The sequence below is a fragment of the Nothoprocta perdicaria genome, unplaced genomic scaffold, assembly GCF_003342845.1.
Source record: "Nothoprocta perdicaria isolate Ctin4 unplaced genomic scaffold, notPer1 scaffold_20, whole genome shotgun sequence".
Lineage (NCBI taxonomy): Eukaryota > Metazoa > Chordata > Aves > Tinamiformes > Tinamidae > Nothoprocta > Nothoprocta perdicaria.
The window spans coordinates 7,005,975-7,020,049 of NW_020455205.1; the positions used below are offsets into that span (position 1 = coordinate 7,005,975).

Consider the following 14,075-nt stretch of genomic DNA (forward strand, 5'->3'; position numbering starts at 1 on the left):
GGCGGCGGGCAGGGCCTGGGCGGGCGGCGGGGCTAGCGGCCTGCGCGGGGGCGGCCGTGACCCCCTCGGGCCGCCGCGGCGACCGAGCCGCGCGGCGGGCGCTGAGGCTCCTTAAAGAGGCCARCGGTACGTGTGTCCTTCGGGCGCCTGAGGTAGATAACCCTCCTGCCTCCATCCTTCGCGCTTGTAGGGAGCCCCCTCTCCTGCCGAGGCGTTAGAGGGGCGCTAGGGCCACAGCCGCAGTGACAGGAGCTGCCTCCTGCCGCCCGGGGCAGAGTGCCTGGGGGCCGGCGCTTAACCGAGGGTATCGTGGTCTGGGACAGCTCTGCCATCGTCGTGCAGCATGGAGATGGAAAAAGTCTGGTGGAGAAACACCGGAGACTCGCTCAGTTACCGGCTGTTAGATATAAGTCCTGGTTTAACTCTTAGTAACGCAGTTATTGGGGTTTTGTTCTGTTTTTATTTCATTTTTATTGTTTTTCGTACAAGTGCTGCAGCAGCAGGAGGTTAAGCTTTCATTCACTGACTGGTTTCAAATGGTTGTGCCTTGTGCTCAGCATGTCCTCAGATACCCAGCAGTACATTACAAGAGGTGTCTTCCCACTGGCTGCRTTTTGAGGGCTCAGAGCTGGGTCATTTGTGAATAATAGCTGATAGTTTGTGTACATTTGTATAATGGCAAGGTGAGATCAGTCACAGATGTCTCTCAAAACAAGCTTTATATTCATAGGTGTGTACATATGGAGAAACAGAAGTCTTTATATACATGTATATGCTGAATTATTGAGTGCAATATGCTAAATTCAGTTGGGCAACTGGMCCAGGCTCTTGTGCAAAGCCCTGGGGTTTTGTCTGCTACAGCAGGTTGCAGAACTGCAGACTAGATACAGTCAGTGAAGAAGAGCCTCACCAGATGTGATACAGTGTTCTTTAGATGACTTCCCTAATAGCTTTGCTAAATTAAATTACTTTAAAATTTCCAAATCRCTGAACTGCATCAGATATTTGGAATGTACTTGTTTTTGCCTCTTTCTATATTGAGTCTCATCTGCAGACATTGTGAGTTTTGGTGATGTCCCTTTGCCAGGGGCAGCTTTTCTGGCAATTAGGTKTGATGGGAAGCAGAACTCTGTGACACTCAGAAACCTCCCCAGATAACGAATGCTATTTTACATAGTAGCATTTCTCACCTTGGCTGCTTTTCAGTCACTCAAAAGAAATGGATTTTATAATATACAGATGTCGTCTTTGGATTTATTTGCCAAGATTYAAGATGCAGGGAAGAAGTATACATTGAAAATCTTTTCCAAATCATGGATTRGAGTTTATGCTCTGTCAGTTGGTTTTAGTGTTGGTGGTTACAAGAAGAATGTAAGTCTGTTTGCCTTTTTTGCTGAGCAAGAAACTTATCCCATCTCCAGTTTTTCAAGGTTTGATGTGTTGGTGACATCTACAGCTATTTAAGAAGAAGCACAGGAAGCTGAATGAGAGTCCCCACATGGGAAGCAATTTCATGTTAGTTGGAGAAATAGTCTTTTTTTTTATTTCCTGCAGTGAATGAAAGTAACTGAATTGGGAGAAATTATTTTCCCTTATCCCATTTACTTGWTCAGAATGCATTAGTAGTGGACCTGTTGCTGATTTTTCAGAGCTCTAGATTTCAGTGCACCTGCTGCTTGTGGCATTAAAATGACATGTGAAAGGAATATTAAAGGGCAGAGTTAATTTATTTTATTTTTCTATTCTAGAAACCAAGTGTTGGAAATGTTTGATCATGCATATAGCAATTATATGGTAAGTAACATACTGTTTGTTTAACTTTTTCCAGAATTGTTTGTTGACATGGGAGGGAGAGTGACCTACAGAACATGCTGAAAGAATAGCAGGAGGGTGTGAGGGAGAAAAACAAAGCTAAAATAAATAAGAACATCTGTATATTGCTTCCAAGAACAGCAGTGGGAGCTCAGAATTGCCGTAGCTGGTGTAACTCTTGCTGATCTGTGCCTGATCCTTCCTCAGCTTGGTTTGTATTGCATCAGAGCATGAGCAGTTTTCATCTTCAGTAGATGTTCCAGACTCTCACTGAAAAAGCAAGTTCAAACATATAATAAACATTTCTGTAGTAAGGTAAGTTAGATATAGTTTGGCAGTTCTTTAACAAGCCAGTTATACCTGACACAAAAAAGGGGCCTTGATGTCATGTCTGTAGCACCTACCCCCTTCTGAGTATGTGACTGTCATGTGCCAGGCGCCCTTGCCTTGCTATGATGTCTTTTCATGTGGCTTGTTGTATTTTTGTTTACTGTGAAAGGGTTTGTAGTGTCTTTCAGGCGTGGTTATGTTCTAGCATCTGATCAACTTTTAAACACATTAGCTTAGTTTAGATGTATTGCAGAACAAAGAACTGTTTTACTAACGTAGACTGACTTGCCTCAAGTGACAGTTACTTTCAAGTACACTATCAGCAATACATTTTTTGAGGAGAAAGTAGATGTGAAAAATATAAAATATTAATTCTTAACAAGGTTATGTTAGCAGGCTTTCTTGTATGTATTTTGCAGCTGTTACACCAGAAACCTCTTTTTTCTCTCTTTTTTTTTTTCTCTTTCTCCAAGTTGCGCCAGCTCCCACATGACCAACTGCTGTCTTTTGAAAATATCTTGCCACATGTCCCAGTTTCTGCTTTATGATTTAACTCTTGGGGCTTAAAAGCTAGTGGAGCATGTGAGATGCTTATTTATAGTGTGTGAGAGTTAGAATTAATACGTGGACAGTCAAGATTATTTTTAAAATTGTTGCAGTTGGTTTTTTTTTTAAACTTTTTCTTTTGACATCTTAACTTGACATAAGGTTTGTTAGTGATGTTTTGAAGCTAATTATTTGGACCTTGGTTCCTTACAAGTACTTAGTTTTATGTTTCCCACAGCTATCTGAGCTAGAAACCTGTACCTAGTTGGCATGGTTGGGTAAGCGGCTTCGTGCAGGTAGAAGGGATCTGCTCATAGAAATTTGTTAGTTATCTTGCTGTATTTTTAGGAAGAAAATTCTAGATGAAGGGGAAGAATGACTTCAGGTATCCTGGAAACTTAGAAGCCAAAAGGATATTTGCTTGCCACGTATGCTGGAACACTAATCAAACAGAAATGTGACTTGTTTGCTTAAAGCCAAAGAAAAGATTAGGGTATGCGACTTACTCCAGGAGCAAGAAAATTTAGTGTCTTTTACGGTTGCTTTTGAAACAGACAGGTGATTTTCTGTTTCTATTAATACCTGTTTTAGACATGAGTAGCTAGAACACTGAAAATTCATGTTTGCATGCAAGGGGGAAACTCCCTGATCTACATTTTCAGACCTTAGCAGGAATTTTGAGCAGAAAGCTGGTTTTTTTTTTTTTTTTTTTGTTTGTTTGTTTGTTTGTTTGTTTTCCCCATACTGTTACTCTTCAACTACGTATCTGATAAAAAAAGAACTTCTTTATTGTCAGAAGCAATATTTGAAAATACCTTTCATATTACTCTAGAAAATATTTCTTGATATCTAGCACTGATAGCAACGAGTCCTTTTTCTTCAAATATGATGCTACTATGGTCTTTACAGTCCTGACCTTAAGAAGTATGGGGCTTCATTCTATCAGAATGTGTAGAAACTCCAGAGTATCTGTTGAGCTAGGTGTACTATTTTTCCCGAAATACCTTGATTTGTAACATTTGTGCTGTATTTTGTATTTAATAACTGTGTATTTCCTTTGAGGTTAGTTGAACTGGAAGTGTTATGAGTTTAGGAAATCACTTGACCTCATTACCTTCAGTTCTCTAGACAGAGACTGTGAAGTTCTTTTTTTTTCTTTTTTATTAAATGTTTGTAGTTCCTTTATGATATTAAGACTAAACAAAGAGAGTAAGAAATTAGAAGACTTAAAAAAGTCTCTCTTCTCCAGAATTTTTTACCATCTTTTTTCCCTTCTATCATTAAGCCAGTCATCTTTACTTTGACATTACTTTTTCCTTGAATTTCTTTGATCTGTTTCTTCTGAATTCTTTTTGCAGATATTCAGAAGAAACCCTCTTCTGAATCCACGCTCTAGTCAAATCATCTAGATTCTTGCTTTTGCAGTTGTTAAGAACAAAGAATTGTGCAAAGACCATAGCACTTGGCGGAGGGAGTGATAGGGAAACAAACCATCCCTCTCAAAAGGAATTACTGTAAGAAATGTTTATTTATAGAAGAACATTCCTTCTGCTCTGTCCCATGTGTGATACAAAATTTTTTTAATTGCTGGCTTTTTATTTAAAAAGTAGCAATGTCCCTTTCTCGAAAACTTTATTTTGTGCCTTTTTTTTTTTTTTTTAAATGTCCAATACAGCCTTTTAATGAATTGTGAAGATTCATTGGAATGTCTGTAACAGTTACAGCTTTATTCACCTGCTTGTTCATTTGTTTCCCTACAGGAACATGCCTATCCAGCTGATGAACTCATGCCTTTAACTTGTCGTGGACGAGTACGGGGTCAGGAACCGAGCCGAGGGGATGTAGAYGATGCCTTGGGAAAGTTAGTACTCGAAACTGTTACTGTCTCCTGTAAACATTGAGGAATCTTAGCACTATTTGCAGCCCATGGAATACCTGTATTCATGGAAATTCTGTGGGTTCTCTTATTTCAGACCTGGAAATGCCTGCTGAGATAGCTTATAATACAAAATAATGTATTTACTTATATTTTAGGGTAGGTGAGGTATGRATTTAAGGTTGTCTTTTTCTTCAAGTTAAAATTGCATTATTTGACCAAAGAGATRATGACTTCCTACTAGGAGATGTGACAGCTGAGAAAGAAAACTCAAAAAATTGTATTTTTAATCCTGATCCTGCATTCCTTTCAACAGCCTTTATTTACACAATAACATAGTATCATTTGAGTGAAAATATCTCTCTGACCCCTTAACTCCCTTGAGCAATGTATTTGCTGTGTATGTGCTTTTAAAATAGTAAGTCACTTATCAAATGCTTTATGTAATAGTTTTTCTTGCTACTTGACTCATCAGTTATGTTATTTGCAATCACAGTATAGTTAAAATCACAGGGTGAGAGGGCTCAGTCATTTCTGATTCAGTCAAGGACTAGGGAGCATGTGTGTACACCAGTCTTCTCTATGAATATACAATACATTGGCTGTAGGTGTGCAATACATAATCTTCCCCAAATTGTGTGAGATTTTAAAAAAAAAAAGTCCTTCATAATGACACAGAATGTCATATCTTAAAACTTAAGATGAAAGTGATGGGACGTGACCACTTGAATAGAATTTTAATCATTCTCATGCACTAGCAACTATTTTCTACAGTGCCTCAAGTAGGGAGCACTTGATATTAAGTTCTTGGCATTTGCTAACCRTTCAGTGATTCCAAGAGTAACTGTTTCTAAAAAGAAAAAAATTTAATAGAATTACCTATGGAATCTGTAAATTGTCTTTGAATATTATGCTTTTCTTAACATAACAAGAGTAATCATATCAGGTCAGGCCAGCTTTGTACACTGTCTGCAATAATTAACGCTGTAAGAGGCCTGGAGAACACATGAACAGGACAAGCCGTGTTGTGCTGCTTCTGTGGCAGATATATGGATCCAAGTGCATCTGAGCACAGGGCATTATCTCTTCAAAGCCATTTGTGGCTTTTAATGCACAAATTTTTGTTTAATCGCTCTTAGAWTCCAGGTAAGCATTTGGCTTTTCTAAAGCCAAAGCTACCTGTGGCACTGAGTTCCCTGACTTGATGTTCTCTTTTATGGAAGCAGTTCTCTATTTTAAGCCCACCACTTGCTAGTGCTGGGTGGCACTGGGTGATACTGTGAGAAAAAGTGAATAGCAGTTTCCCATTCATTTTCTTCATGTCATGTTCAACTTAAAAATCTTCATCAAATGACACTTCAGCTGTCACTTTGCAGGCTGCAGTGCTCACATGTTTGCTGGTTCCTCATACAGAAGCCACTATACACTGTCAGCCATCCATACTGCTCATTTTTGTGCCTCTTTCATGTGCATTATAACCCACAGAGAAAATCTTTACAAAACAGCAGCCTTTTCTTTATCCTTTCACCCATAATTCCAGCACTGGGATTGTCTTTTTTTTTTTTCTCTTTAATGTAGACYGAGAAGGCATTTACCTTAGCTGTGTTGTAGCTGACAATGAGCTTTCATCCTAGCAAAAATCATTGAGTGTGGTTAGTGTTTTATTAGCGCTTGTAACAAATCACACCTTTCATTTTTATTTTTAGTAGTTCATTGGAATAGTTTTCCATAGTGAATGATTTTTTGATATTTCAAAATAAACGTTTTTATTACAATTAGGCAAAATTTTTCAGTAAGAAAGAAAAAGAGTTGGAAAAAAGACTTTGAAGCATTCTGTTGGGTCATAACTTGTTATRGTCAGCTCCTGCCTTGGTCACTAGCAAGAGGAAGATTCCTAGTACAACCAGAGTGTTAATTTTGATACTAAACATGTACTGTATAAGACTAAGTTTTTAGTAGCTGGTGGTGTATGAGAATTAATTGCGTTTCCTCCATGTTATTTTAATTTCTAAATATGCAAGCTTGTAATAATAAATCTGTTCTAATTTTTATTTCATAGGTTTTCCCTGACCTTGATTGATACCTTGGACACTCTTGTGGTGGGTTTCATCTATTGATAAACTTAACTAAAGCAAAGATTGTTTTCTGCTGTTCTGAATTCTTTTTTGATGTTCTCTTTTAAGCACTCTATTATACATAAGACAATTTAATCTTGCTTCACCTTTGATTTCTAGCCATCTGTTAAAAGTGGCTATTGCTTGTAAGAGCTTCCAAGTGCTGCGATGGTGGTGTTTGGAATTCATTGCAAAGAGAAAGCTAGAACAGTTCCTTGGTAGATCACTGTCATTTTCTTCTCTTGTTTTTCTTGGGCTCCACAACAAAATGAAAAGGTATGTGAGTTTGCCTCCCAGTACGATTTAAAGCAACATGCTGACCAGGCATTTTATAAAGCAATGTTATCTTCATATAGTTTCTTCCTGAAAGCGGAAGACTGTAAGACTTGCAGCCAAACACCTCTTAATGCCTGCCAAATTGTTTTTTTGAAGTGTACGTACAAGTGGTTTTGTGGATATATTTGTATGAACTTAAATATATGTTATAAAAGACGTAACTCTGAAATTGTTTGTCAAGAACAGTTTTTTAAAAAGGAGTCCTATGATTAATGAAGTAGGATATTTTTTGAAAGTAAGGATGATTTTTGGCCATTCCCTATTCTTAGGGTTTTCAAAGCTTTTTAGGTTTGTTTCCTGACAGTGCTGCTTTGGGGCATGAATCATATGATGCTCTTTCTCTGATGACTATTCTCTTGCTATGATGTTGCCATGAGATGACCCCTGACTCATCTGTAACAGACCTGCAGACATTGAACTCRGAGCCTGTGACTCCCAAGTCTTTACTAGATGCTCTAATGGATTATTGTGATTTATTTTTTCTCTTGTCTTAGAGCAAGATTAACATATGTGCAATTTAAAAGTGCTTGCAAAAAGGAATTGGTCAGAAAGATTTGTGATGTAAAGGTTCCATAATCAAAAGAATGCCAGTGAGGAAGGAAATGTGAAGGAAGCGACCAAACTTCAGGCAAAGGGAGGAAACTGGTGGGAGCAGGAAGACTGCTCAGACAATTCATCTAATTTAGCATGAGGCTTCTGAGCCTGTGGATAGGAAGCTTTTGTGAACTCGGGGTGGTGTCTGAGCAGGCCACGCTCCGGGCACTCTGCTAGTCCMGATGAGGCCTATGGCCCCCTGAATCCCCTTGGGCTGCGGTCAGGGATTTGAAAGAACAAACAAATCCCTGAGCATCCCTGAGCTGTGCTTTCCCAGGGACATTATTGCTTGTCTGCAGAGCTTATTCTGTCACACAAATCTCACAAAAACAGTAACACTACAATTTGTTCATGATGTGTCAGAGTATGCCCCTGCAGAGTACAAATATCAGTCAAAAATATCTTGATTGCTTCCTTTTTAATCCATTGCTCTTATTATATACTTGAGTGTGGCTATTAGCTGAGTTGGATCTCAACCCCTACTCATTTATTTTTCAGGTGTTAAATAGAACCAAAGAGTTTGAAGAGGCTGTAAAAAAAGTAATAAAAGATGTTAATTTAGATAATGACATAGTCGTATCAGTCTTTGAAACCAACATAAGAGTCCTTGGGTGAGTAATTTCTATGATTTTAGAACTCTAAAAGATGTACTTTCTGGGTAATGTCCTTAAAGCATACATTTCTGTGCTGTTTCACCTTGCTTAAAACAGTTATTCTTTTGACAGCATAATTCAAGAGCTGCTGTGAGGAAGACTGTAAAATATGAGGTGGAAATTGGCTGCTATCTATTCCTGTGGGCTTAGCTTTTTTGATTGAAAATGGGAAAAAAGTCAAGTGTGCTATGGTAGTGGTGGTTTATTTTCCTAGTAGAAATAGTTATACTTTCAATACTTGATTTAATAGATAAAATATTCCTTTAGGATCCTAGGTTATTTCAAGTTGAAAGGTATCTCTGGAGGTCTGTAGTCTAATTATCTGCTAACAGCAGGATCAGAATAGGCTAATCTTAAACTATTTTGAAATGTTTTAGAGGTGTTACTTATTCTCAACTAGCTGCATGGATAAATCAGTGGTTCCTCTTTAGGACAGAGTCCTGAACAATAAAAATTACTTGCAAAATGCTGTCAGCACCCCGGTAATAGCTGAATCCACTCACCATTTATGAAAATTAGACCCACMTGAACATGGCACAGTTATTTATAGAGTATTTTTATATACAGAATTTTGGAATTTGCACTGCTATTGAGGTGACTCTACTTACTGAGATGTGCATGACTTTGTTGTGTTCTCTGTCTCTTAGAGGTCTCTTAGGTGGGCATTCAGTGGCAATTATGCTGAAAGAGAAAGGTGAATTTATGCAGTGGTACAGCGGCGAGCTCCTGCACATGGCCAAGGAACTAGGCTACAARCTTTTGCCTGCCTTCAATACCACTAGTGGTCTCCCTTATCCAAGAGTAAGTTCTGTGATCTCTGCAATTCAAAAATGCTCCTATAAGCAGAACTTTTACTTTGTTTTAATCTTGGTTTCTAAAGTCACTTGTATATATTTATTATGCATATGGAAAATCAAAGTCTGATAACTTGGTCTTGTGACACGTGAATTTTGAAGTGCAATTTTGGGCTCTCTGAATCTCTGACTTCCAGATCAGACAACTCAAACATACATTGTTTTGGGTAGATAGGAAYAGCAGGTGTCTTGTCTAATATCTTTCTATGGATATCCTGCTCCTCAATGCTCTGTACTAGCAAGTAGCTCACAGGAACAGCCACGTTAAGGTACCTATCTCTCTCTGAGTCAGTGAAAGATCATCTTGCAAGCATGTGCTTGTTAATTTATCACAGAATAGCTTAATCTTCATGGTCTCAATCCAAATACTTAAACAGGCAAAAATAACTGTAGAACTATAATTTAGAAATATYCATTGAACATAAAACATTATAATTATAGTCAAACAAAGTGTGGAACATTTCACTCCTGGAATAATGGAAAATATTGCCTGTGTATTTTGTCCACTGACTTCTTGTAAGATTTAGCTTTTTGGGAAATATTCCCACACGTTAACTTTAGACACAGTAAATCAGCAACTTTCTAGTAAAAAATGTTTAATTCAGATTGTTCTAGATTGTGCCTGATCCAAAAGCGGGTTCACTTAACTGGTGTAGCCTAGAGCCAGGAGTATGAAGATATTTGTAAAGCTTAATATCAATGAGTCAGGTTCCAATGAGTCAGATTTTTTTTAACTATTTAATGAATGAGGTAACTGCCTTTTGCACCAGTCTTCATTTGGGGAGACTTTCTTCTGGGTAATTTTATAACAGCGATTGAGCTGACAGTGTGGAGGTAAAGGTAATTTGATGGGAGAGGAGTAGTCCTTTTTCTTGTTTTTAGGAAAAGCGTGGATTATCTGGTAGCTGTACAGATCTGTCATGGGAATGTGACTTGCACCTAGTAGAAGTGGTGATAATCTCTGCTTTTCTCTAGGTAAACTTGAAATTTGGTGTAAGGCATCCAGAAGCACGAACAGGAACGGAAACAGATACCTGCACAGCTTGTGCAGGTACCTTGATCCTTGAGTTTGCAGCTTTAAGCCGATTCACTGGAACATCTATATTCGAGGTTTGCTTTCCATGATCTCTTACTGTTGGAAATAAGTTCACATTAGTTTTCTGTTTAACATTTCCCTAATTTTGGAAAAATAATTTGGGGTTCATCAAATGGATGCATATAAGCTGTCCTACCCAAACACACAGACTTCTTGTGCATATTGTGATTGTGGTTTTTTTTCCTTTTTGTTGTTTTTTTTTTTTAAGTGCTGTTAAACTTCAAATTTAAGACTTCCAGGAAGTAATCTTTTTAAATAAATGTTCATAGTAATATAGAAGTAACCAAGGTCAATGTTATGAAAATTTCAGTTAAAATATAATATCTGCAAAGTATTTGGGTAGAGGAGTGCCAGTCRTTTGTTTGGCTAGCAAGAAGTGAGATACTTTTGTTCTTTAAAATGCAACTTTAAAAAGGAGGTAATATCACTCAAATATAAGCCTTATAGGTTTTTTTTGGCTCAGTCAGAAATGAGTTCACTTCATAGATTTTCCTTTGCCAGCTTTACCTGTAAAGATAGTCTTGATCACAAGCTGACTTTTTTCCCCTCCACACACACATCACTGCTAGTAGTAAACATGGTGCTGCCCTGACATGGCTGTCAGTGACATTTGGGCACTTAAACTTTCCAAACTATGTCCTGGTACTGTCTGGACCGATTAATGTCTTCACTGGGCTYGTGTGGCCTTTGTTTTTGCAACTCTCTTTTTCCGATAAGATTATTGCTTATTTAGACTTCCACTGAGTTGCAGGGCTGCCAGGAATCATAAGTGGTGAAAGTGTATAGTAGTCCTTATAGATAGTGGGTAAGTTTTGAATATTGCATAAAAATTCTACACAGAAGCTATAGAATAAACATATTCTTAACTATATTTCTTCTTACTTTGCATTGAATCAGGATTGCTGCTCCACCTTGAAATGTCTGAAAAGTCATAGTGATTTTAAAGCTGTTACATTTCTTGAAATATTTTTATTTTTGAATTGCTTTTTAATTAGGTTACAATATCCTTTCTGTATACGCAGCTTTACAGATTAGGAAGCCTGGGCAGAGGGACTTTTATGACTTGCCTAGGACAATACAGTGTATTGGCAAACGGTTGTGTAAAAAGAGCACCATGCCTTCTAATTAGCAACAGAATGACTAAACAAACGTGGATTGAAAGTTCTGCAGTTCAAGCATATGTAACATAACACTGAGTTTTATCATTCTTCCTTTGCATGTGGAACGTCTTAATAGCACCTTAATTTCAGTACACAGAAGAATAATCTTCTGTGTCAGTCTCTTAATTCTTTTGTTTCTCTGTGGTTTCATTTAAGGAGTTTGTTGTTTGTCTGTTGCAGGAATATGCACGGAAAGCACTTGATTTTATTTGGGAAAAGAGACAACGCAGTAGCAATTTAGTGGGTGTTACTATTAATATTCACACTGGAGACTGGGTCCGCAAAGGTAGGTGGTGTCCTGGCTGCAGGATGTGTGGCCACAGGTGGCTTGGGGCAATAAAAAGTTGTGCTGTTTCTAAGCTTTTCCCTTCCACATTTATCTAGTTTATTTTAAAATGGTAATGAGACAGGCAAGTGTAGATGCATACTTGAGATCTGGAAGAGTCTTGCCACAAGAAGACCTGGCTTTTCTTTGAAAGTATTTTGGCTGAGAAATTAGGTATTTTTCTGTTGCAGAGAACATATGCTCTGATTCACTTAGTAGTAGGAGGAATGCCTTGGGATAAATTTTCAGGAACTCTTCTATAAATACCCAGTTAAAAAAAAAAAAAAAAAAAGACTTCAGTTGTATATGCCAGTTAGTAGAAACATGGTGTCATGCAAGAGGAGTGGATCCTAAATGCATGTCTGTATTGTTATGTGCATTAATATTGCATAGCCACTGATGCCATAATTCTAGTGATAGGAGTCTTTTTGTTTCACTTTAGAATCAAAATATGTATCTGAATAACTAATTAAAGTGAAACAACACTTTCATCTTCTGTTTCTAGATAGTGGAGTTGGAGCAGGAATAGATTCATATTATGAATATTTATTAAAAGCCTATGTCTTGCTGGGAGATGACAGCTTCCTGGAAAGATTTAACACGGTAAGTCCTTGCTCAGATTTGTTCCTCATTTAAGACTAATTTAAGACTTATTTTGCTGTCAGTCAACTGATAGCCTGGGAAGCTTGTGATGAACCCTCTGGCAGAATTTCTGCAGCTTCTCATTCAGTACAGATTTTCACTGATCTTGAGTGAACTGTCACCTGATGAAGTTGTTCAACCCCATCCAACAAAGATTGGAATCTTCTTGTGCATGTTTTACCATGCTGCGAGTGCAGGAGATGCTGTATTTGAAGATGGCGTTGAAGGGTGTAACACTGGAAATGTTTCTGTAAAACAACATAAAGGCTTCTTGTTACAGAAGGTGGTATAACTTCTTAATGTCCTGGAGTAACAGAGATGTTCTGTGAATTGACATCTGGATCCTTCATTGCACTCCAGGGCTATAATTTTAAGTCTAGAAAGGCCTGTATATATTCCAGTACTTTCAAACTGAAAAACATATGTAGTAGATAACTAAATTCATAAGATTATAAAGTAAATCTCTTGGCATCATTATTGTTTCTTAAAATGTTACAAAATAGCAGTATCCAATAAAAACACTTCATTTTATATCATAAATAGCATATAGCAATTTAAAAGTGGAATATATCAGTAGTTACAAACCTGTTGTAGCGCCTAAACTGTTTATTTCATGTTTCTGACCTCCTACAGCCAGCACTATAATTGCATTTACCCTCAGTTATGTCTGTTAAGTGCTTGCTATCGGTTCAGTGGATATGCTTACAACTTACATTCTGGGCTTCAGATTCAGACAGCTGTATTGGGGTGAATAGGATTGGAGGCTGGAAAACTGATAAGTGAGCAAATGGATGTTAAAGTTCTTGAGTGATCTAGTCCAGCTGTTTATATGTATACCTCCTTTTTCCTCACAAGATATATATTTGCTTTTGAATCCTCTTGTTTGGAGGAAGCAGCCTCAGCTTTGGTTATTGTGTTCTTTAAGATTCGGTCAAAGCAAAAGAACCTTGTGAGAAGTTTTCCATTTATCATGTGACTGCTGACTGTACTTTTTTTGTCTTTTACTTGCATGCTAGGAAAGGTGGAGGGTATTGTGTGTAATACTGAGAAGCTTTGCAATAGCTGATTTACAATTTACCTTCTGATTTGCAAAACTAGAAGATATACCAAGTACAATTGTAGTTTGGAGTTCAATGCTTGTTCTTATTTTGAAATAGAGTGACATAAGCCTGTGAATTAAACATTTTCTCTTTTTTTCTTTTTGAAACTTATTGATAACATAAGCTCATTTTTTTTGGATGTTTGTCAGCACTACGATGCCATAATGAGATACATTAGCCAGCCACCTCTTCTACTTGATGTTCATATTCACAAACCAATGCTAAATGCTCGGACCTGGATGGATTCTTTGCTAGCTTTCTTCCCGGGGTTGCAGGTGGGCCTTAAAATCTATATGCAGATGAARTTTAATGACAAGTAAACAAACTAACGAACAAAAATCTGCCAGTAATATAAATGACAAGTCAATCTTAGCATTTTTGAAAGTGAAATTACTGAAAATGGAATTATATACTCAATCTTGTCACTTCTGTTCTCCTGTTTTAAGTACCTTCTCTTTATGGTATGTTCTTATGTTTGGCTGCGTTCACTCCATCATGAAAAGACTGCAATCAAGACCCCTTTCTAATAGACTAAGACAATGTTTTCTTGTGTCAGTAACATCTTTTCTTTCATACAAACTAAATGGAATTCTCCCCCCATCCCACAGTTCTCTATAATTGTGTGGGATGGTTTTTT

General features: G+C 37.6%; 1 protein-coding gene across 1 annotated transcript in view; it reads left to right on the forward strand.

Moving 5' to 3' along the window:
- Window positions 1-1,753: 1,753 nt before the first annotated feature.
- Window positions 1,754-14,075, forward strand: part of EDEM3 (ER degradation enhancing alpha-mannosidase like protein 3) — a 24,597-nt gene continuing 12,275 nt past the window's right edge. Inside the window, exons 1-9 of the mRNA XM_026037905.1 lie at window positions 1,754-1,794; window positions 4,449-4,549; window positions 6,624-6,663; window positions 8,107-8,219; window positions 8,909-9,062; window positions 10,091-10,225; window positions 11,552-11,657; window positions 12,202-12,299; window positions 13,588-13,713. Coding sequence (XP_025893690.1) covers window positions 1,765-1,794; window positions 4,449-4,549; window positions 6,624-6,663; window positions 8,107-8,219; window positions 8,909-9,062; window positions 10,091-10,225; window positions 11,552-11,657; window positions 12,202-12,299; window positions 13,588-13,713 — 903 coding nt within the window. The 5' untranslated portion in view covers window positions 1,754-1,764. The remainder of the gene's footprint in view (window positions 1,795-4,448; window positions 4,550-6,623; window positions 6,664-8,106; window positions 8,220-8,908; window positions 9,063-10,090; window positions 10,226-11,551; window positions 11,658-12,201; window positions 12,300-13,587; window positions 13,714-14,075) is intronic.